We start from the raw sequence: 24,663 nt of genomic DNA on the forward strand, positions 1-24,663 counted from the left end.
GGGCGTGTTAGAACGAGCTGTTTTAGGTAGGCGTGGCTGACTCTTAACTTTTATAAAGAATATCTCTTTGGATTTGAGACTTTAGTCTTTGCAACCTTACAGATCTTCTTTATGCATCAAGAGCTCGTAACACTCCAAAGAGAAAGGAAAAATTTAAATCGCATCATATGACCCCTTTAAATTAACCAACCTTTCCAGTATTTAGCAAAAAATACTTTTGTGGGCAGAAGATACTGGCCTTTATTTGTATGAAGAGCTTATTTAAGTGAGTGTGAGCTTCAGAATAGCTCATGGACTATTTGATTCACAATGTTGGCTGGTAATACATTACATATGTAAACAAAAAAAAACAAAAGAAGAAGAAGAAATTGCGTATACAAAAGTTCAGAGATAACACACCTCCATTCAAGTTACCCAAAACACAATTTCTATGCATAAAAACCTTAAGTGGAAAGTGTTTTTGTTTAGTTCTGTTAGAGTCGTAATCTTTTAATGTCCTCGCTGCGGAAATCTACCCTTAGAGCCAAGACCTGGCGAACCTCAGCAGGGGTCAGACGCCAAGTCAAAGGCCCAGAGTTGGGTCCCCAATAATCCAGGATCTCAGACACCTAAAGGAAGAAAACACAAACAAAATTAAAAACACTCTTTTCTAATACACTTAGACCCGTTTTCAGTGATTAAAAATGTAAATGGCAGTCAAAAAGCCACATACCCTTTCTAAGTTGAGAATAGTTGCCATCTGTGTGAGTCGGGCAAACTTATCCCTGATGGTCCAGGAGGTGACAGAGGAGAGGTAGGCAACCAAAGCGCGCAGCTCCTTATCAAACTGTAATCCACCAAGCTGCAATGCAGAATGGAGAGGACAGTTAGGATGTCTGTGACTTTAAGCAAATATGAGGCTGTTCATTTCAGGGCAGGTTTACATCTCACCCTGCTGAAGGTGCATTTGAACACAGTCTTCTCCAACTCCATAGCGATGAGGCTGGTCATCAGGCTAGTTAGAGTATCGTAAATGACTGGTGACAGGCCAACCTACAGGGAGGCATCTTTAGTATTATAATAGGTTTTATAAGTGGGTTAAAATTAATATACCTTAAACTCGGCCATAAGCTGCTCCAACTGGACAATGAGTTGCTGAACCCAAGGATCATTGGCTTCATACTCACTGAACTCTTCCTAAAAACAAAACACGGCTTAACTTATCCCCAAACAAATAAATAAAAGACAAATTGAAAAAAATAAATAAAGTAAAAAGTATTTCTATTGCTATCATTGTCAACTCAAGTGCAGACAGATTTATTTCCACTCTTTATCAGTAGATGTAGTAATAGTAGTAGATACGGCAATGTTATCATATCATACCTCTTCAATATTGTGTGAGAGAGACAGGAAGCTGCTGATCCAGGGTTTTACTTGTGGCCTGATGGAGGTGTTATTAAGGTCCTGTAGACCCTCCTGTACAAGCATAAACCATTAACAAAAACAGCACAAACATTTAAGACAGATGATGTTGACACACAGCCATTCCAAAGTTTGGGTCAGTAAGAAGATTCAGCAAGGATGCATTAAAATGATCAAAAGTGACAGTAAAACATTTATAATGTTACAAATGATTTCCTTTTCAAATAAATACTGTTCTTTTTAACCTTTTCGTATAACAATCCTGAAAAAACTTTTCATGTTTTCCACAAAAATATTAAGCAGCACAACTATTTTCAACATTGATAATAATGTTTCTTGAGCACCAAATCAGCATATGTGAATGATTTCTGAAAGATCATGTAACTCTGAAGACTGGAGTAATGACAGCTGAAAATTCAGCTTTACCATCACAGGAATAAACTACATTTTAAACTACATTTAATTAAAGTAAAAATAAATACATTTGTAATCACATATTACTGTTGTTACTGTATTTTGATCCAATAAATTCAGCCTCAAACTTTTGAATGGTAGTGTATAAATAGATTTTCACTGACCTGGAGGAGGTCCTTGAATCTGCTGGAGGTGTTGACCAAATCAGATAGACAGCTGTCTATCTTAGCCTTCGCATGATCTGAGCCCACTCCCTGACTGAATAACTTGGCACAATCACTCTGAGACGTACAGGGAGAGAAAGTTTTTTTTGATCTGTTAATGGGGGCTTGTAAGCTTCTATCTGCAACTGTAATTGCATAGAAAATATTTCAAAATGTCTCTTTTTGTGTTCCATGGAAAAAAAGTCTCACGGTTTTGGGAAAACATGATGGTGAGCAAGTGACAGAGTGCGTGATTCTGTTTGGTGGCTGGAATAAAAAAAATATATATAATTTTTTAAAAATCAGAGAGTAATATCACACTGACCTCTAGGTTCTTTTTCAGGGTGCTGATATTCTCACTGCAGACCTCCACATTATTGAGAGCCACCTGAGAACCAAACATATCATTATTTAAGTTACACAAGGGAAAACAAGTGAAAAGTGACAATACATTGAGTGTGTGTGTGTGTGAGAGAGAGAGAGAGAGAGATAGAAAGACTTGATGCTGACCAAGTAGGTGCTCTTTGCCTGCTCCTGGCTCTCAATCCCAAGTGTTTGTGTAAGATTTGTTATCTTGCCATGCTGCAAGCTGCTCTGCATCAGACTGACTGCACTGCTGACCCCACGCTGCAGGTCCTGCAGAGCACTGAATGGATAACCAGCTCGCAGCTTACATACCAACACCTCTCTGCATACAAGGAAAGAAATGCAAAGCATATACAGATTTTAGTTTTTTTCAAAAAATTCTATGATGTGAATTTCTAACTCTTCAACCACCACTACGGTAGTAACACAATAGTAACAAAACATACTTAGGCTAATTAAAATCTAAATTTGTGCGTATACCTGAAGTCTGTCTCCAGAACGCTGGTTGCATGATTGATCATAGCGCACACGCAGTCAGAGCTGTTGCTGGTGAGGGCTCGGCTGATACATTTCTTCACAATGTAGAAAACATCGTCCACCATGCTGGAGCTCAGCTGACCCACCTCAGCAGTGTCCATGGCAACTGCCTATAAGGTCATATCAACCAACCTATGAGTACATAGATTCTGCCAAAGAAATGTATCTGCAATTTAACGATGGCAAAACTAAAACACTATTGTAGATAAAACAAGGACACAATTAGAAAATGTAGGAAGGTACACTACACCTTTCAATAGTTTTGGGTCAGAAAGAAGTCTGTTGTTCTCACCAAGCATTTATTAGATTTTTAAAAAATGTAGTAAAAAAGTGATATATTATCACAATTTAAAATAACTTTTTTATTTTAATGTATTGTAAAAATGTAATTTATTTCTGTGATGGCAAAGCTAAAGTCTTTACTCCAGTCTTCAGTGTCACATGATCCTTCAAAAACCATTCTAATATGCTGATTTGGTAAAAACTGTTGTGCTGCTTAATATTTTTGTGAAAAAGAAAACTTTTTCCAAGACTCTTTTTTTAATAAATAGGTCAAAAGAACAGCATTAATTTGAAATAATCTTTAGTAACAACAAAAAAGTATTTGATGTCACTACATACATTTAATGCATCCTTGCTCAATTAAATCATTTTATAAAAAATCTTAAATGACCCCAAACTTTTGAATGGAAGTGTACATGTGTCTGACAATAACTCTGATATCTCTGATTCAAGTGTAATGTACATTCACACAAGACAGCATGAAATTATTGACTGTATATATGTCACACCTTGTTGACAGACTCTCTCATGTAATACTCCTCCATGGGAATGTAATAACCAATCAGCTCCTGCATAGTGCGGCTCAGCTGGCAGTTCTTTAGTAACTGTTCTAAACTCTGCTGATGCTCTAGAAAACAAAACAAACAATCAAACATTAACAATGCCAGCAGAAGATACCAAATCATAATAGTGATGAGTATTCATTTACATAAATCAGCATATTCAACAACATATTCGACACTTGCCCAGTTTGTATAGCCTAGTTTAGTTACATATATTTCTTTTTAACAGGCAATGGTGGGGAGAAACTGGATTAGGAAGTACTGTGCAGTAGCATGTGTGCTAACTGCCAGGCTACAGCTAATGACAGTTTTGTACTTTATACATTTTGTTTCATAGAGTAGTTTCATTTTGCATAAAAAGTTAGGTGTTACCTTGTATAACTGTTTCATCTGCCACTGCATCTGCAACCTCAAAGTCAGCCACTATACGCCGCCTCAAGAACCGAAAGTATAGCTCGGCTCTGGAGTTCATTAAGGTAACCTCACATAACACGGGATCCAGGTCTCTAGATTAAACATACAACAACAAATAAAACACCATGTATTCACAAGATACAAAGATAAACAATTATAACACAGACCACACCTGGGCTCAATATTTTCTGTAGTCATGCCCCTCATCATGCTGCTCTGGATAACCTGAAACTATTGCAAAACAAAAGTCAAATGTATGCATCATGTGTATAACTACGTCAAAGCACACTTCATTCATAGTACAAACATTAAGTATTAGTACATATACACACAAATACAGCATACAGTAAAGACACTACACACCTTATTGTTGTAATCTCTCTGTTGGATGAATTTGTCCACTATTTTCTGAGCCTGTTTATCACACTCTTTTTGAAGGTGTGCAAGGAGTGTGTGTAGTCGTCCTGGTCCATAGTATGTTTCCACTATGGGCTGATGGGTTTCAACAATGCGTGCAATACCTAACAGTTACAGACCAAGGCTGGTTGATCTCGGTTTAAACATTATAGATTTTGGCAAGTTAAACAGCGATACATCTGCTCTTACCTTCAAGAAGCAGTGTGAGTGTGTCAGCAAAAATGACCGGTGCTCTGCGTTCGCCGAGATCAGAGCCAACAGCTAGGAGTAAGTTCTCCTCTGCCTTACTGGCCAACTGAAAGAAAAGCAAGCAAAAGACACAGGTTTTAATATTAGAATCCAAGTAACTAAACCAAAGCATTCTCAACTGATTTCACTTGTCATGCAAAGGTAGGGACACACCAAACTGAGGCCAAAGAACTAGCGCTGAGGAAAGCCAACTGTGGCGTCGCCTCACATCGCCTGCGTCGGGAAAAAAAAAAGTTGCACTAGAACACACCGGACAGACTACAGCTGACAGCCAACTAGCGTGTACGCTCTGCGCTTGCTTGAGAGAACGTAACTCTCCCATACCAGCAGGTGGCAATAGTTCAGCATTCAAACAGGGAAACCGGAAGAGCTAGAACTGTGGACATACAAAGCAAGCAGTGCTTGCTTTTACCATTGTTTACACCAGCCATGCTCATTACTGATGGATTTGTGTAGCTTTTTTCAATCATGTCTGCTAAGTTGCAAAAGGCACTGGCATTGTCAGCCCTTGGTCTTCCAACTTTGAAAAAACAAAAGCCGACTGGCACTCAAAAACCACCCGACATTGCCCGTCGGCTTGGTGTGTCCAGGGCTTAAGGCGGACATACACATATGCCCCTACCTGACTGCAAAGGTACTGAGCAAAGCGTGCAAGTCCCTGCTCATGAAGTCCCAGTAAAGGAAGGATCTTGAAAAAGCGCTCCACTTGAGGCAAGTTGCCTGTGGCAACTGCCTCCTCCAGTCGTGTTGTAACCAGTGCCTTCAGATTGCGCTCTGCTTCCTGAAGCAATGCAAGGCTGGCTTCAACTGCACTGCCTGCACAATGTATAGCATACAGATAATACAATAATATAAGTATCTTATTCTAAGTATCTGCGTGCATCAGTTTGATCAGTTTGTGCACAATGTCTATTATTTCTACAAATCACATTTAACAATATGCATAATACTGTTTGTATCAGACAACTTGCAGTGACAAGTGTGCAAACACAGCTATTCAAAAGTTCGAAGTCAGTGAGATTTTTAATTTTTTGTTAGAAATTAATACTATTATTCAACAGATGCATTAAACTGACCAAAAGTGATAGTGAAGTTTTAAAATATATTTTTGATCAAATAAATGCAGCCCCAGTGAGCATAAGAGATTTCTTTAGAAAAAATTTAAAACAATGTATATTATAGTAGCTACAAGGATGACTTATTAAACTGCAAAGTCATAACCATCCAAAAGCAGCTTTTTAAGCTGTTAAGATGTCAGATTGTTATTCGTTATGAATTATCATACCATTTAATTAGCATCCATCAATTTTCAAATAAAAAGAAAAAAAAATCTAATCAGATAAAACACTTTACAATTGCTAAACATATTTAATTCACTGGATTATCCACCAATAGGCAAAAGAACATGGTTACTGAAATATAAATTTTTTTTGTTGAATTATTCAGCAAAATTATCCATATCATATATTCAATTTCTAACACCAGGCACCCTTGCCATAGACATACATGTTTGAAAATGACTCAATAAATTACTATTCAATAGTTGCAGTGGTAATACTTGTTGCTAGAAAACCCAAAAAGTACTCACCCTCTCCACCCTGCTTGCTGAGCTCAATCACTGACTGGTCGAGAGAAAGATAGCGATGAATGTGGGCAGCAGCTTGCTCGTAATCCTGGTTACGCAGGGCTGTCTGAACACCATCTGTGCAGAACTTCAGATCTAGAATATCATCTGCCCTCTGAATTGCTTGGTACAGCCTTTTCTGAAACAGAACCAGGTGCAAAGCTTGAGTGGAAGCTGACATACACAGACTGAGACTGTCATTTCGATAGAGTGTATATTTTATGCGAATGTGTATGATGGCCACCTTAGTGAGGTCCAGCTGTCTGACTTTGCTGCTGACGTTCTCTGCCAGGCTGCATGTAAAGTTGATCATGCCAGACAGCTGCACAGCATCTCCCTCGATCAGCTGCAAGTTGGGTCTGAGGAATGCACAAAAACACAATTCATTAGCACACTCTATTCTATTCTTTCAGTTCAACAGCATATGTTAAGTGTAAAACGCATACACACTCACCCCATCCTCTGCAGGGCGAGCATCTTTGTTTCTATGTTGCTCTGCTGTCCCATAAGAGAGCCCAACTCCATCTGCACTTCCGCCTGTCAGGGAGGTGCGTTTATAATCAGTTCATGCCAATGCATAGTCAACATGCACACAATCTCACAGTTCAGGCACACGCTGATTTGATAGATATATGTAATCAACTAACTAACACAGCTGACAAGCGTTTATCTACCCTTACTAGTAGTCCAGCTCATAGAGACTAACGAACAGCGTCTCCACTAATAAATATTCACCTCTTCGGCACATAGCTGCGCATACACTCGCTCCAGATCCTCCAGCTCTGTCAGACCCTCTATAGTGTCGGACTGCACGGCGGAGAACCCCGTAGGACCACCGCGACGACGCGACGGTGAACCAACTTCATCCATGACAGCCCCACATCCACACAAACTGCGTCACTTCCGCTGACTCTAGGGCGTCATACAACTGTTGAGTATTCGACTCACTTTACTCCCACCTAATGGTAGTTTTTTTTAGCAAGCAACTTGAAAAGGTTAAATGCCTCTCATACAGTGTGTAAAAACATAATTAATATATCATAATTCACGTTACATTTGTGACTTGATTAAACATTTTTTTTACCTTATTGGAATCTTTAGGCCTATACTAGTTATAATAAAGAATTTGGTATGCAGTGTTTTTATATAGGTTCACAGGAAAACACTACAAAAATTACTATGGCTTTACCAGTGAACAGTGATGGATTTAGATGTTAATACCATGGCACATGGCTGTCTATTGTATGGTATTGAATTATATACTAGCCTATATCATGTAAGCTACCATGCCATTTACATAGTTGCTTCCTTAAAGAATACCATGGTACTTCAATCATTCCATGTCCAAAAACACAGTAGATGAATAGATTCAGTGATAGAGAAAATGAGAGAGAGGAACTGATAGTAATGGCTTTATATAAGAGGTAGTAATCCGTATTTATTCTCCTCTCCCTTTAGTTTTATGCAATGGCATAATCCAAGCCTGTCAATCAGACAGAGGCTTGTCCACTGTGTATGTATTAGAAAGTACCATGCTGGAATTAAAATGACAGTCCTACTGGGATTTTCCCCCATCTGTTTGTATATTGTGTGTGAGTGTGACAGAGAGAGTGAGAGAGAGAGACAGAGAGACAAAAAGCCAATACTCTAAGCTATATAGAACCATTGTCAAGGGAGGTATATCCTTCTTCTCTGATATGATGAACAGTGTAGACGGAAATGATCTTTAATCCCACAGCCCCCCCCCCCTTTAATAATCAGATGTCACAGCCCCCGTTTATCCATCAGGCTCAACAGTTGGCTTCAAATTTGCAGTTTTTTCTGAAACAGGAAGGTGAATGGGACCTCAAAGATGTTTGGATGATTTGTACATGACTGTGTGTTAAAGTGTAAATGTAAAGGTTCTCCAGTGCTTGTGATCAGTTCAAAATTCTGGCTGTTCAACGGAATGCATCTGCTGCTGATCATTTCATTCTGCCTCAGTGAGTAAAAGTTTATTTTATCTTCAAACTTGTGTTTGTGTGTGTAATAACATAATTTGTCTTTTATATATATATATATATATATATATGTATGAAATCATTTGCAACTGCCTTTACTGAATATTTAAACAATTTTTAAATTAAATAATTTAATATATACACACATATACAGTGGGGAAAAAAGTATTTAGTCAGCCACCAATTGTGCAAGTTCTCCCACTTAAAAAGATGAGAGAGGCCTGTAATTTTCATCATAGGTATACCTCAACTATGAGAGACAAAATGAGAAAAAAAAATCCAGAAAATCACATTGTAGGATTTTTAAAGAATTTATTTGCAAATTATGGTGGAAAATAAGTATTTGGTCAATAACAAAATTTCATCTCAATACTTTGTTATATACACTTTGTTGGCAATGACAGAGGTCAAACGTTTTCTGTAAGTCTTCACAAGGTTGTCACACACTGTTGCTGGTATTTTGGCCCATTCCTCAAGAGCAGTAATGTTTTGGGGCTGTCACTGGGCAACACGGATTTTCAACTCCCTCCAAAGATTTTCTAGGGGGGTGAGATCTGGAGACTGGCTAGGCCCCTCCAGGACCTTGAAATGCTTCTTACGAAGCCACTCCTTCATTGCCCGGGCGGTGTGTTTGGGATCATTGTCATGCTGAAAGACCCAGCCACGTTTCATCTTCAATGCCCTTGCTGATGGAAGGAGGTTTTCACTCAAAATCTCACAATACAGAGCCCCATTCATTCTTTCGTTTACACGGATCAGTCGTCCTGGTCCCTTTGCAGAAAAACAGCCCCAAAGCATGATGTTTCCACCCCCATGCTTCACAGTAGGTATGGTGTTCTTTGGATGCAACTCAGCATTCTTTCTCCTCAAGTTGAGTTTTTACCAAAAAGTTATATTTTGGTTTCATCTGACCATATGACATTCTCCCAATCCTCTTCTGGATCATCCAAATGCTCTCTAGCAAACTTCAGACGGGCCTGGACATGTACTGGCTTAAGCAGGGGGACACATCTGGCACTGCAGGATTTGAGTCCCTGGCAGCGCAGTGTGTTACTGATGGTAGCCTTTGTTACTTTGGTCCCAGCTCTCTGCAGGTCATTCACTAGGTCCCCCCGTGTGGTTCTGGGATTTTTGCTCACAGTTCTTGTGATAATTTTGACCCCACGGGGTGAGATCTTGCATGGAGCCCCAGATCGAGGGAGATTATCAGTGGTCTTGTATGTCTTCCATTTTCTAATAATTGCTCCCACAGTTGATTTCTTCACACCAAGCTGCTAACCTATTGCAGATTCAGTCTTCCCAGCCTGGTGCAGGCCTACAATTTTGTTTCTGGTGTCCTTTGACAGCTCTTTGGTCTTGGCCATGGTGGAGTTTGGAGTGTGACTGTTTGAGGTTGTGGACAGATGACTTTTATACTGATAACGAGTTCAAACAGATGCCATTAATACAGGTAACCAGTGGAGGACAGAGGAGCCTCTTAAAGAAGAAGTTACAGGTCTGTGAGAGCCAGAAATCTTGCTTGTTTGTAGGTGACCAAATACTTATTTTACAGAGGAATTTACCAATTAATTCTTTAAAAATCCTACAATGTGATTTTCTGGATTTTTTCCCCTCATTTTGTCTCTCATAGTTGAGGTATACCTATGATGAAAATTACAGGCCTCTCTCATCTTTTTAAGTGGGAGAACTTGCACAATTGGTGGCTAAATACTTTTTTGCCCCACTGTAAATAGCTTTTAGTTTGTCCAGTCTGCTTTCTAACAAATTCTTTGTTATAAATATTGAATTATATATTTTTTTTTAATGTTATAAAAATTTAAGTTTAATCTATATAAAATCGTGCATGCTACATATATATACAAATCTGTTTTGTGTGTGCTTTTTAAATTCTTAGGTCTGTTTTTGTTTTTGAATAGAGTTAAATTAGTGGCCACGGTCATAGGGCATAGTATACTGTACATACTATTAAAATATCATCCAAAAAAATGAAATTTTTTGAGGTTCAGAAATTGCTTATGTTGCTGTAGCTAATGTTCCTGAGCTATTAAATGTATGAGTAGCATCTTTTATATTTCTCTGTTAAAATAAACAAGTACTGTAGAGAAATGGGAAAAATGGAGGAGATTTGTCATTTCGAGCTGTTCTGCAGCGAGATTAAATGTAATTTTTACTCTGGGTCTAATCCCTAGATTAATTCATGTGACGTATGACAACATCTAACAGTATAGCGAAATAGACACACGTAAACAAAGACACAATAGAATGTTGCTACAATAATATTGTAGAGTTGCAGCAGAGTTGTCAGCTGACATTTCTGTCAGTTTATGCCATATGCCAATCTAATAATTCTAGAAATTGAAGTGCATTTGCAGGTCTCAGCATTGCAGCCCCGAGGCGTATTATTTTTCACTGCCTAGGTTGTATTCTGTATCATTAGAACCATAGGCTATATTAAATCTGAACAATTAAAACTTTAATATCTGAACATTTGTACATAACATAATCCAAAATTGTACATTTGTAAGTTCATAAACCCTACACCTGTAAATAAAATTTTTGTACATTCTGAAATGTATTATACATTTTTGTAATATTTGTATTACTGTATTGCATATTTAAATGTTTGTCTTTTTAAATGAAATTGTGTTATTTCCTAATTTCTGTGTGTCTGTACTATGACTGTACTTTCTTCTGCAATGGAAGCTCCTGTCACCAAGGCAAATTCCTTGTGTGTGTAAACATATCAGGCAATAAAGGTCTTTTTGATTCTGAACTGCTTTAATTTTTTCCCCTCTCAGGTCTCTGTTCTTCTGTGCTGAGTGCAGCAGTATCACATCCATGTAGTTCTGTATACAGAGGTTTTGCTGAGTGTCTGGTCATTTTGGGTGACAGTGTGAGCTCCAAGACTGATAACCCACAGGACATCAACTCCATTTGCAAGTGAGCCACGTTCACACACAAATACACCCCCCACCGAATACAACTTTTTATCTCAATACATTGCACTTTTCACATCTGCAGGTCATGGGATGCTTTCCAGGTGTGTGTGAGTGGTGTCTTGTTGGGCTGCCGAGGTGATGCAGCAGAAATTTGGGAATCTTTGAGAGCGGAGTCCCGGAAAACAGCGTTTGCTGGTAACCTCTACGACATGTGTGCCAGTCGTACTGAAGCTGCAACTGCAACCACACCTCTGGTTCCCAACACTGGCCAAACCAACCAGGAAACACTCAAAGGACTTGCTCATTCTGCCAGCCACTCAGTCAGTAAAGAGCTGCTCCTGATATGCTTCTCTCTTCTCCTGCTGCTTTGGATGTAACCTATCCGTTTAACATAGCTGGACTGATGCCAGTGACACTGCTACAGGACATATCTGCATACACTCTTTATCTTGGTAAATTTTAATTTTATGTGTAATTTAATGTGTAAGCTCTTTGGTAAGATACTCAAGGCATATATGCATTTGTTTAAAAATTATGACAAAATGTTTTCTATAAAACTCAGTGATGTTCTGTACTCAAATCTAATGGTTTGGTACAGGATTTAGTATCTGTAGCTTGTGTCAAATGACCATAATGATATAATATTATATATAATTATATTAATAAATTATATATTATTATATTATATAATTCTCTCTCTCTCTCTCTCTCTCTATATATATATATATAAAAGTGTCTTGAAGTATTTGCAAAATACATTTAAAATATATGCAATAAAATTCAAAGCAAAATTATTTTTTATTGATTTTATTTGTATTATTTTATTTAAATGATTAATATGATTAGGTGATTTAAAGTTAAACACAATTTATAAATCAGATAGACATCAAATTTAAATACACATCCAAGGTTTGTGCTGGAGGGCCCCCAGGGTTGGGAAACACTACAATATAGTTTCATTCATTAGTTCAACCATAAAAACTCAGTCCAGTTCCTCAATCAGAATCTCTCTCTCTATATATATATATATATATATAAAAGTGTCTTGAAGTATTTGCAAAATACATTTAAAATATATGCAATAAAATTCAAAGCAAAATGATTTTTTATTGATTTTATTTGTATTATTTTATTTAAATGATTAATATGATTAGGTGATTTAAAGTTCAACACAATTTATAAATCAGATAGACATCAAATTTAAATACACATCCAAGGTTTGTGCTGGAGGGCCCCCAGGGTTGGGAAACACTACAATATAGTTTCATTCATTAGTTCAACCATAAAAACTCAGTCCAGTTCCTCAATCAGAAAAGTCTTTCTGTTTTCCGCTGGCTTTGGGAAATCCTCTCCTGCCTCTGACTGAGGTTCTCTTAGTGGAGACATTAATAAGCAGCTGAGATTGATCAGTGGCTACAGCATCTGACTGAGGCCAGTGATACAAACTTGTAACAGCTTCTGATTCTGTGTCATCACCAGAGATGACCTGAATCTTTGGACGGATCACACTCTGAAAAATGTAACACGTAAATCTCCACAACTTTGCCATAAAATTTAATCACAATGTTTCATCACAATTTAGGAAATGTTATCATTTAATTATATACTTAACAATGCTTTTTCACCAAGTATTATTTAAGTATCATTGAGATATTGTTATAGTATTTATTAATATTTACAATTTGTATTTATTTCAAGGAACATTTTTTATGATTTTAGTTTTAGGTAATTGTAATAACCCTGCTTTTACCTGTGATGTTGTTGGAAATATCAGGTTATTTTCTTCATCTTCAAGGTCTGGAAGATCCCTAGAAATCAGGAGCATCAAAACGGTTTGCAGTAAAATTTTATACAAAGTTTCTGTTTAAATCAAATATACAGTGCAGGGAAATTCTATTCATTGTAAAAACAAATGGAAGTTATATTGATGTGAGCAATGGTGTAAGTACTCACATCAATTGGTAATGCTGGTCCATCTGACAGGGTGATAGACTCGATTTCATCCTCAGAGATCAGTTCAGTGACAAGAGCACCAGGAACTGAGACTAAAACGCTCTGATATGACTTTTTGATATGACAACGGTTTTGTGTGAACACTGATTTTCTGGTACTCCTCCTCTTTAGTCTTCAATCCCCGGGTTTCTGATTTGCCAGTCTGTTCCTGGTCAAATAAAGGATGGAGAATCTGTTCTGAACCTGTCTGCTGTCTCTCTGGTTTTGACTGGTCGGAATGATTTTGATCAAGTGTTGTTTGTATAATCTGTTCCTCGTCAGATGCAGATTTGAAAATGTAGTCCATCTCTGATGCTAATGGATCAGTTTGTTCTTGCTCTGTTTTTGAGGAGTCATGTTTCGTCTTGAGGGATCTGATCCTCAGTAACAGGACTTGGAGGCTCTATAATTCCTGAGGGTAAACCGAAAGCTGTTAATGATGCTGTATGTCAGAAGGAGGTGACAGAATATGGGTGTGTGTATACACTACTGTTCAAATGTTTGGGGTTGGTCATTTTTTTTAATTTCTTTTTTGAGAGACATCTCTTATGCAGTAAAAACAGCATTATTGTGAAATATTATTGCAACCTGTTTTCTATTTTAATTCATTCTAAAATGTAATTTATTCCTGTTGTAGGGATTTCTAAATATGAACGGACACTGATATCATCCATCACGAGGTTTGCTAATCACCCAGCACATGAGTCCAGTATTCTGGGTCGATTTCCTGTCAGCCTTGTCTCATCTACTCAGAGGAGTGATGACGAACTAATCCATTCAGGAGATAACACAGAGATTCTTTGAATAAAGTACTGAAAAGGTTCGTTCACAACATAGAAACCACAATGTCTTGTGACCACCAATGGATGGAACCATTATATCCCAAACAGGAAAAGGATGAGTAAATTAACTGATGCCCTCAGGCCCGCAAAAACACGGGATATACAGCGTGACGACACATGACTTTTGACCACCTGCTTCCTGCATGACTGAAACCCTTACGTTTCTTGTGTCACAGACAAAGAAACAGAACCTTGCATGACGATTTTAAAAGACAAATAATTTAAAAAGTAGTGAAAATGTATCCACTACATGTGTTATGCCGTATATATATATATATGCTTGAGGTGTTTCATGTAATCAGTGCAACTTTAATCAGTGTTTTATTACCTTCTTTTTAGGAAATAAGGTTATTAAAATGTGGTAATATGTGAAGTTTAATCTTGAACGGATGGGCACGACAAAAGCCGAATGTTGAAATGAAGTAAAATTTAATAGTGGGTACAAGACTCGCATTAGGAAACTTTATAAAAGTATCAACCAAGTCTGCGCAAAGATTTTTCTCATGTGATGAATTGAAGCCACTTTGTTAATGTATGCACGCTCCGCCCTGCAACAGCATCCGATTGGAAGATCGCGTCGTGGGGCGGACCAAAGGTCAGCCTGCTTAAAATGGACACCAGGCTCTCAAGCTTGCTGGCTCGCTCTCTCACTCAAAAGAACTTTGGCTTTCACCTTGGTGAGCGCGACAAAGCGCCCCCACGCCGTAACATCGCACAAGCGAGACCATCTAAGAACTCAAACACTTCAGTTGAAGCTTCGTAACTCTGCAGAACGCAAAGTCTTGCAAACTTAGGCTTTTAGCAGGACTGCTGAAGCCTCTTCCGTAACCCGGCAACCAACCAACCAACCCAACGAGGGCTTTCCCAAAAGAACGTCCTTCAAACGTCATTCCGACGTCACCGCAACCGCCAATCAGCGAAGGACTTTCCCTCCAGCAGCCATCCAATAGCCACGAGAAACGACTCAGCTTTCAACTGTCAACCAAGCAGAACGCAAGTAAACGAACAAAATCTTATCTCTGCTGAACTGGTGAACGAGCTAATTTAATTCATGTTTCATTTATAGAAAATCATTTTTTGGTGTCATATAATTTCAAGGTTAAACCCTTTTGCCAAAAAGATAGCTCGTAGCTTACTTATAATAATTACTATAATAGCTTACTTATAATAATTGTATTGACCGTGGCCAGGAAAATACATATTCAGTTGGTAATATACACTGACATTAACTTCTCGCTGGCCGAGTAGCTGATAGGGTGTAAACCATTTAAATTAAAAATCAGTTTAATCAGGTGGACCTCGACTTTTTCAGATCCGAGTCCTTTCAAAACCTGAATGAATTAATAATAATTAATTCCCTACAATTACAAATGAGTTAATTTCATTACACTGTGATGGCAAAGCTAAATTTTCAGCAGCCATTACTCTAGTCTCAGTGTCACATGATCCTTCAGAAATCATTTATAATATGTTGATTTGGTGCTCAAGAATAATTTCTTATCAATGTTGAGAACAGTTGTGGTCTGTAATGTTTTTGTGGAAACTACGATACATTTTTTCCAGAATTTTTTGTTGAATAGAAAGTTCAAAAGGACAGCATTTATTTGAAATAGTAATACTATTTTGTAACAATGTAGAAGTCTTTACTGTCAATTTAATGCATCCTTGCTGAATAAAACTTTTAATTAATTGTAAAAAATCTTAATGACCCCAAACTTTTGAACGGTAGTGTATACAGTAAGTGAACAGAATGTGTGTTTGCCTTTCTCCAAAAGTTCTCGAGCCTGTCATCGTCAGTGCATTCTCTTTAATAGTGGTCATTGCATCCAAACTCTCCTGGATCTTCCTTCTCTCTCTTGTTTCCTACATTTCCCTTTTTTTCGCTCACCTTCCAAACCACCAGCTGCCCATGCCTCTGCACATGCTCTGTGAATCAGTGCAAACGTCTGTAAAAGACTCAACAACAGCCTCTAGATGAACTAGTAGCAAAGACTAGCTTTGTATGGACTATTGGTCTTCAAACTGACCATGGCGGTTGTCAGGCAATTAATGTTATTGCAACTATGCTGCTAACCTGTCTTTTGGAAACACAGGCCGGTCATCTAGATAGGTCAGCTGCTTTAGACGTACAATCATAATTTTCCTGTAGTTTGGGATGTTTTTTGATGACCTCGTCATTACCCATTAGATTTAACACCCACTGGAAAATTCAAAGAAGCATGAATTAACTTCTAGCAATTCAGTCCACATCTAGAAGCAAGCATTACTGATCATATATATGAGGAAACAGATACACTGTTTTTACCAAGTCAGGCATTCTCTCTAGAACACTGATGAGGGCTGGATCTCTGATGCAGTTGTGAGACTGATCAAGAACACTGATGGATGGACAGTGTGACAGCTACTCCATGTCACACACATTCTCCAGTGAGTTATGGGATATTTGCAGCTCACTTAAGCAGGCTGAAAAACAAAAGATAAATTACTTTATGGTATATTGCAGAACAGGGAACAAAGTGTTAACAATACATTGTGTGGTGCCATTTTCACTTGTGTGTGCAAATACTCACATATGTTCTTAATGACCTTGATATAATTGTTTGAGACATTGAGGGTGCAAAGCTTGCTGAGTGGTTCCAGGTTCTCCAGAGTATGAATTAGTAGCTGATAGGGTGTAAACCATTTAAATTAAAAATCAGTTTAATCAGGTGGACCTCGACTTTTTCAGATCCGAGTCCTTTCAAAACCTGAATGAATTAATAATAATTAATTCCCTACAATTACAAATGAGTTAATTTCATTACACTGTGATGGCAAAGCTAAATTTTCAGCAGCCATTACTCTAGTCTCAGTGTCACATGATCCTTCAGAAATCATTTATAATATGTTGATTTGGTGCTCAAGAATAATTTCTTATCAATGTTGAGAACAGTTGTGGTCTGTAATGTTTTTGTGGAAACTACGATACATTTTTTCCAGAATTTTTTGTTGAATAGAAAGTTCAAAAGGACAGCATTTATTTGAAATAGTAATACTATTTTGTAACAATGTAGAAGTCTTTACTGTCAATTTAATGCATCCTTGCTGAATAAAACTTTTAATTAATTGTAAAAAATCTTAATGACCCCAAACTTTTGAACGGTAGTGTATACAGTAAGTGAACAGAATGTGTGTTTGCCTTTCTCCAAAAGTTCTCGAGCCTGTCATCGTCAGTGCATTCTCTTTAATAGTGGTCATTGCATCCAAACTCTCCTGGATCTTCCTTCTCTCTCTTGTTTCCCACATTTCCCTTTTTTTCGCTCCCCTTCCAAACCACCAGCTGCCCATGCCTCTGCACATGCTCTGTGAATCAGTGCAAACGTCTGTAAAAGACTCAACAACAGCCTCTAGATGAACTAGTAGCAAAGACTAGCTTTGTATGGACTATTGGTCTTCAAACTGACCATGGCGGTTGTCAGGCAATTAATGTTATTGCAACTATGCTGCTAACCTGTCTTTTGGAAACACAGGCCGGTCATCTAGATAGGTCAGCTGCTTTAGACGTACAATCATAATTTTCCTGTAGTTTGGGATGTTTTTTGATGACCTCGTCATTACCCATTAGATTTAACACCCACTGGAAAATTCAAAGAAGCATGAATTAACTTCTAGCAATTCAGTCCACATCTAGAAGCAAGCATTACTGATCATATATATGAGGAAACAGATACACTGTTTTTACCAAGTCAGGCATTCTCTCTAGAACACTGATGAGGGCTGGATCTCTGATGCAGTTGTGAGACTGATCAAGAACACTGATGGATGGACAGTGTGACAGCTACTCCATGTCACACACATTCTCCAGTGAGTTATGGGATATTTGCAGCTCACTTAAGCAGGCTGAAAAACAAAAGATAAATTACTTTATGGTATATTGCAGAACAGGGAACAAAGTGTTAACAATACATTGTGTGGTGCCATTTTCACTTGTGTGTGCAAATACTCACATATGTTCTTAATGACCTTGATATAATTGTTTGAGACATTGAGGGTGCAAAGCTTGCTGAGTGGTTCCAGGTTCTCCAGAGTATGAATTTCTGATGGAGGAGAAGACAGCAAAGCTCTGTCTGATTCTCCAGATTTTCAATCTTGCGAATGCCATTACATTCCAGCCATAGGCAGCGCAGGCCAGTATATTCCTCCAAACCCTCAATACGAGAAAAACCTACAAGGCAGAAGTAACAACTTTACATAAAAAGCTGAAAAGAAAATAACAAAGATGCAATATCAAGACAGTCTTTCAAATATGGAAATTTCAAACCTTTATAGTGAAGATAATATGTGTCATTCAGCCTTGGTGTCAGGTACAGTTTTTTTTTTTTGCAGAGCTCTCTTAAAAACTCTTTAGTAATTCTTAGAAGATACAAGAAAAATCATTCAGTATTTGTTCATCTTAGACAACAACTGATGTTCTCCTTAGCAAATATCATACAGGTATTATACAATTTTTTTATTTTATCACCTGGGACCTGAATGCATTGTGCCGCTCTCTGATGCTTTGGTTTCTGCTGTGTCGGCATTAATCTTTGTCCCATCAGCAGTTGCACTCTGAGATTCCTGGCCTTTTAAATACATTTTATTACTTTTGGGCATTTTTCACAAAAACATAAAAATCAAACATCAAATTATTATTATTATTATTTTTAATTAACTTTTTTTATTTTTTAGCAAAAATGACCAATAAAAGGATGCACTTACCCTTCAAGAAAATATTGTCTACCAAATGTTGGTTTGTGGGTATAACAGTTTTCATAATTTTAAGGAATAGGTAACGTTAATAATACCGGAACATAATACAGCAACATAATACAGAGCATAACATGTTGGAAAGGGTTAAATAATAGATTTTTGATATCTAAAAAATGTCAGAGTTAATTAAAAATATATAATAATTTGTTTAAAATATTTTTTTAACATTATTTTAATTGTTCAATGCAATCAAGACCTGTGCGCCAAACTTGCTAAGTTTCATAGTTTGTTAGATAATAGCTTAATCAAGCATATAAATGCCACGGAAGAGCGGTGTACACCTTATTATATGGTGCCCGTCTCTCCTCAGTGCCCTCAGGAGATCGATCTGTCAACCCTGCCACCCTATGGTGCTTCAGGGCGCAGCGGCCTCCGGCGAACGCTTCTCTCAGTCACCGCCCGGAAACGTAGCGGTACTAAGAGGCTCGCTACCTCTTCTGAGGTTTTTAGAGTAGCTGGTTCGGCCGTTCCCTGCCTGTCCGTCGCTTCAGGGCACCGACCTAGCTGTTCTAAGTGCACCAGAGGCCAGTCTCGAGAGACTGGTTCCCTTAGTAGGTCACCTACTGTGTGGGAGCCCCTGCCAAGCATGCCTCATTGGGTCCTGCCCCGCGCAGGCTTTGGTTTTATCAGTGTAGTCTTCCTAGATGATGATGCTGGTCCGAGGACCGTAATTTTCATAGGAGACTTCAGCTATGAGAGTCCTGATACCATGGCTCAGGACCTCAGAGGGCAGGCCCTTCTGGGGAAGAGCGGTGTACACCGCATTACACGGTGCCCGTTTCTCCTCAGTGCCCTCAGGAGATTGGTCTGCCAACTCTGCCACTCACGGTGCTTCAGGGCGCAGCGGTCTCCAGCGAGCGCTTCTCTCAGTCACCGTCCGGAAAATGTAGCGGTACTAAGAGGTCTATCGCTTTAGAGAGTTGTCCTCTTGCTTTAGAGAATCATTATGCTGAGGCCTCCACTCCTATAGCTCAGCCCATCTCCATCTTTCCCCATCACAGGAAGTTCCTGAGGTTGGCTTTCAGGGGCAAAAAGCCTACCAATATCGGGTTCTTCCCTTCGGCCTTGCACTCTCACCCTCCCTTTCACGAAGTGTGTGGATGCTGCTCTGGCTCCTCTGTGACTCCAGGGCATCCGCATACTCAACCACATCGATGATTGGTTGATATTAGCTCAATCTGAGCAGATGGCGGTTCGGCATCGAGATGGGTCTGCTGGCAGCTACGTCCAACATGATACCTTTTGGCCTGCTGTACATGAGACCCCTACAGTGGTGGCTCAAGAACAAGGGATTCACCCTGAGGGGAAACCCGCTCCGCATGCTCAAGGTCACTGTCCCCTCTGGTTCTCTCTGACTCATCCAGTTCCACTGGGGCTGGATGCCATGGTACAGATGTGGCCGAGGCTTCGTCTGTATGCCTTTCCCCCGATCGCTCTGCTCCCGGGAGTTCTGGAGAGAGTGTGCTGGGACGGGGTCCGTCTACTGCTAGTGGCCCCGTTCTGGCCAGGCCAAGTATGGTTCTCGGACCTGAATTCCCTTCTCGACGGCTCTCCATGGGAGACTCCCGTCAGGAGGGACCTCCTTTCACAGGCGGAGGGTACAATCTTTCACCCCCGCCCGGACCTCTGGAAGTTATGGGTGTGGGATCTGAGGGGGCACAACTCGTAGCTTCCCGTCTCTCAACCGAGGTTGTTGAGACCATCGTCCAATCCAGAGCTCCCTCTACGAGGAAACTGTACACCCTAAAGTGGAAGCTTTTCACTTCTTGGTGCGGAGATCGCTAGCTTGACCCAGTTACCTGCCCAGTTGGTACAGTGCTGGAGTTCCTGCAGGCCCGTTTCTCTGCTGGGTTGACCCACTCCACCCTGAAGGTCTACGTGGTGGCCATTGCGGCCTACCACACCCCTCTCGGTGGCCAGTCAGTGGGCAGATGCCCCTTGGTTACACGTTTCCTCCACGGTGCGCTGAGGCCTCTGGCCAGAGAAGCTTATGCTAAGCGGTGGATCAGGATGCTATTCCATAGCCTCGAGTCCTCTGATCTTCCCGTCTCTCAACCGAGGTTGTTGAGACCATCGTCCAATCCAGAGCTCCCTCTACGAGGAAACTGTACACCCTAAAGTGGAAGCTTTTCACTTCTTGGTGCGGAGATCGCTAGCTTGACCCAGTTACCTGCCCAGTTGGTACAGTGCTGGAGTTCCTGCAGGCCCGTTTCTCTGCTGGGTTGACCCACTCCACCCTGAAGGTCTACGTGGTGGCCATTGCGGCCTACCACACCCCTCTCGGTGGCCAGTCAGTGGGCAGATGCCCCTTGGTTACACGTTTCCTCCACGGTGCGCTGAGGCCTCTGGCCAGAGAAGCTTATGCTAAGCGGTGGATCAGGATGCTATTCCATAGCCTCGAGTCTTCTGATCTCCCCTCTTCATTGGGGGTCAAGGCAAACTCCTTCTGAAGTTGGCCTTTGGGCGGGATGTCCCTGCCTACTTTGTCAGGTGCCTACCTGCATTCTTCGCCACTCCTGGCTCCTTTCTCTCACTTTAACTGTGCTCTTCCACACTAGGCAGGGATTTGTAAGTCTGGTGGCGTGGGCATACTCGTTCCCATAGCGTTTTGACGCAGCTCGAGTTCCTGAAAGGGAACGTCTCAGGTTACGCATGTAACCATGGTTCCCTGAGGGAACGAGACGCTGCGTCTCAGTGCCATACTTCCGGCATCCTTGCGAGCACTTACTTCATTTCCCAGAAGCTGCCGCTGTATCCACCACACGTGCTTTTTAAAGCGCCCTGGTCGCTACATCACCCCGCCCGTGACGTCTCGCCCATCCATTGGACTGATTACACACGTGATTCAGAGCGTGGTCACGCTGAAGGCGTTCCCATAGCGTTTCAGCGCAGTGTCTCGTTCCCTCAGGGAACCATGGTTACATGCGTAACCTGAGACGGTTTTCATGAAAAAAAAACTAACCTAAATCAGAACTGAAAACAAACTGGATGGAAAAAAAAAACTCCCAATAAATATCCAAACAGCGATTCTATTACAGCATTTATTGTGTTATATTTTGTGCATCATTTACATTTAGCATTTGATGTTGATTTGATATGAAACTTTATAATTGTTACCTATTATTGGCATCATAAGATTGAGAATTCATTGCACTGATTTTAAATTCAGTTGAGGTTTCTGACATAATATGACATAACATTGATCTTTTATATGCAGTGTGTCTTAAGAGACCATATAGGCTATAATATGTTGTTTTTAGATAAATTGTTTGATCGTTAAATCAATTGGTTTGACCAACCAGTTAGACAGACAGACTAGGTTATTTATTTGTACAAATCATCCAAGCACCCCAATCCCAGCCATTTCTAATATACATTTGATTAATATGACTAAATATTAGGCTATTAAATTGTAACGAAAGTGCAGATCCATCTTTAATTGTCAAAAGAATTCCAGGTGCAGTTCCCTCTCAGCCAATTAGATTTCACATAGCATTTTAATCGGTCAGTCGTGGAAGTCTGATTGGTTGATTACTTTTGACAACGTTTAGTCCAGGTGTGAAAATAATTAATTTCTAACTTTTCAAAAGTGCGGGGGTCATGACCCCCCCTGTCCCCGTGTCAACGGCGCGCCTGCACAGGAGTGCCCTCTGGTGGCCGTCATGGGCACACCAGCTGAAGACTGACACAACCTCCCCTTTTAAAGGCACAATGTCATTCTCGCCGCTAGAAGGCGTATATTCAAAATAAACAAAGAGGCAAAGGCGTAGTTTGATGATGCCGTGACTGAGTGTGGAATCATGGGAGTTGTCGTCTTCATCCCCACAGTCGACCGCTTCTGCTCCTTCCGGTCGTGAGTATGTGGGGGAAAAAAGCAGCGCTGTTTTATCATTCTAGATACATTTGAAAGTGCTGTTATTATGCTACTCTGTGCGGTCGTCACCGGTCTAATAAAACGCACAACATATTAAAGCATCTTTGATGTTTCCATGTTTTCTACAAAACAAAACCGGAAATCGAGGGTGTATGACGTCATTGGCAGGCGACACAATGACACTATGGACACGGTCCGTGTCACTAGTTAAAATTGCTTATTCCTCTGCATTTAAACATTCTTCGAAACATTTGGGATAATGTAAGTACACAAGTCAGCAAAATATATAACACTGTTCTAGTGGTTTTTGGATATTTTAATAAAACAATCTTACATATTGTGCCTTTAAGGAGCGGATTCCAGATGCTCCTGAAAAATGTCACAGTCCAGGAGGGAGGCGGGACAGAGGGGCAGGGTGGAGGGTGGAGGGCCAGGTCCGTGAAGTAGAACAGGAACTGAAAACCCCCACGGCGGAGCAGAAGACCACCACAGCCGAGCAGACGTTGTTTGCATATATGTGGTTTAATAGATGTATTAACACAAATATGCATTGTTAACATAAATGGTCTTAACATACTGCACAGTATACCATATAGAGATTCATTATATAAATATCATATATTATATAAAACAATATATAAACTATAATAAACTATGTCCATAAAAAATCCTATATAAGCATACTGAATGTTTGCATATGTTTAAATAAACGTGCATATATAGATTAGACATATATGTTGTTTACATATATGGCATTAACATACATTACCATAAAAAATAATCACAAATACTTTTAATATATGTATTTATACAAATTTTACTATGAGTATGTTCAAACTATAAAATCCTATAAGCCTACAGAATATTTGCATAAATGTTGTTTAAATGGACTTATATTTGGACATATATTGTTCACATTTATGGTCTTAATATACAGGACCATATAAAAAGTCATCATATAAATAATTTTAATATATGTATATACAGTACTGCAAATGTCTTAGACCATTTGTATTTTCACCAACAAAAAAATGGTTTAAGCCAGTTATTTCTATCTTTTGCTGTAGTTTGTCAGTAGGAAATATCAGTTTACATTTCCAAACATTCCTTTTGTCATTAATTGTAGTAATCCAGTGAGATCTTTTTTTATGCACAAGGAATCTGACAACAGCCAGTGAGTGCTCCACACAGAGATCTGATCTCACCATCATCCAGTCTGTCTGGAATGACATGAAGAAACAGAACAAACTGAGACAGAGTAAATCCAGAAGAACTGTGGCAACGTCTCAAAGATACTTGAAGAAACCTTCCTACAATGCTACAGTACTATGAAAGATTTTAGGCACTTGTGTAAACATGCTGTAAAGTGAGGATGCTTTCAAAAATAATGTCATAAATAGATTTGATCAATTAACTTCTATTAACTAAATCAAATCAACACTTAGTGTGACCACCCTTTGCATTTAAAACAGCTTTTGTCCTAGGTACACTTGGACATGGTTTTTCAAGTAGCTTTGCAGGTAAGTTTCTTCAAGTGTTTATAGATGTTGCCACAGTTCCTCTGGATTTAGTCTGCCTCAATTGTTTCTGTTTCTTCATGTAATCCGAGATGGATTGGATGATGGTGAGATCAGATCTCTGTGTGGAGCACTGGCTGTTGTCAGACTCATTGTGCGTACCAAACCCTCACTAGATTATTACAGTTAATGGCAAAAGGAATGCTTGGAAATGTAAACTGATATTTCCTACTGACACACT

At 39.4% G+C, this 24,663-nt stretch overlaps 2 protein-coding genes and 1 pseudogene across 2 annotated transcripts; 1 reads left to right on the plus strand and 2 right to left on the minus strand.

Moving 5' to 3' along the window:
• Window positions 1-170: 170 nt before the first annotated feature.
• cog4 (component of oligomeric golgi complex 4) lies at window positions 171-7,375 on the minus strand. Its single transcript, XM_016282808.1, has 19 exons — window positions 7,206-7,375; window positions 6,925-7,007; window positions 6,715-6,829; window positions 6,435-6,609; window positions 5,469-5,662; window positions 4,787-4,892; window positions 4,544-4,701; window positions 4,353-4,411; window positions 4,139-4,272; window positions 3,713-3,831; window positions 2,865-3,031; window positions 2,529-2,706; window positions 2,344-2,406; window positions 1,980-2,096; window positions 1,363-1,455; window positions 1,093-1,176; window positions 931-1,032; window positions 713-841; window positions 171-608 (listed from the first exon to the last, which is right to left on the minus strand). The coding sequence occupies exons 1-19, from the start codon at window positions 7,338-7,340 to the stop codon at window positions 474-476; spliced, it is 2,346 nt and encodes a 781-aa protein (XP_016138294.1). The 5' UTR covers window positions 7,341-7,375; the 3' UTR covers window positions 171-473.
• A 777-nt stretch (window positions 7,376-8,152) lies between these two features.
• On the plus strand, window positions 8,153-11,982 carry LOC107594653 (neuritin-like protein). Its single transcript, XM_016284788.1, has 3 exons — window positions 8,153-8,452; window positions 11,269-11,410; window positions 11,492-11,982. Exons 1-3 carry the CDS (start codon window positions 8,419-8,421, stop codon window positions 11,784-11,786), a joined length of 471 nt encoding a protein of 156 aa, XP_016140274.1. The 5' UTR covers window positions 8,153-8,418; the 3' UTR covers window positions 11,787-11,982.
• Window positions 11,983-12,639: 657 nt separating this feature from the next.
• On the minus strand, window positions 12,640-18,761 carry LOC107594222 (dynein assembly factor 1, axonemal-like; annotated as a pseudogene).
• Between the last annotated feature and the right edge of the window lie 5,902 nt (window positions 18,762-24,663).

Source organism: Sinocyclocheilus grahami, unplaced genomic scaffold, assembly GCF_001515645.1.
Source record: "Sinocyclocheilus grahami isolate Dianchi unplaced genomic scaffold, SAMN03320097.WGS_v1.1 scaffold10.1, whole genome shotgun sequence".
Lineage (NCBI taxonomy): Eukaryota > Metazoa > Chordata > Actinopteri > Cypriniformes > Cyprinidae > Sinocyclocheilus > Sinocyclocheilus grahami.

Coding starts and splice junctions, on each gene's coding strand:
- cog4 (XM_016282808.1), bottom strand. CDS start 7,340: ATGGATGAAGTTGGTTCACCGTCGCGTCGTCGCGGTGGTCCTACGGGG. Junction 6,830..6,924: donor CTCGCCCTGCAGAGGATGGG/GTGAGTGTGTAT, acceptor TGCATTCCTCAG/ACCCAACTTGCAGCTGATCG. Junction 842..930: donor TCAAATGCACCTTCAGCAGG/GTGAGATGTAAA, acceptor TCTGCATTGCAG/CTTGGTGGATTACAGTTTGA.
- LOC107594653 (XM_016284788.1), top strand. CDS start 8,419: ATGCATCTGCTGCTGATCATTTCATTCTGCCTCA. Junction 8,453..11,268: donor GATCATTTCATTCTGCCTCA/GTGAGTAAAAGT, acceptor TTCCCCTCTCAG/GTCTCTGTTCTTCTGTGCTG. Junction 11,411..11,491: donor GACATCAACTCCATTTGCAA/GTGAGCCACGTT, acceptor TCACATCTGCAG/GTCATGGGATGCTTTCCAGG.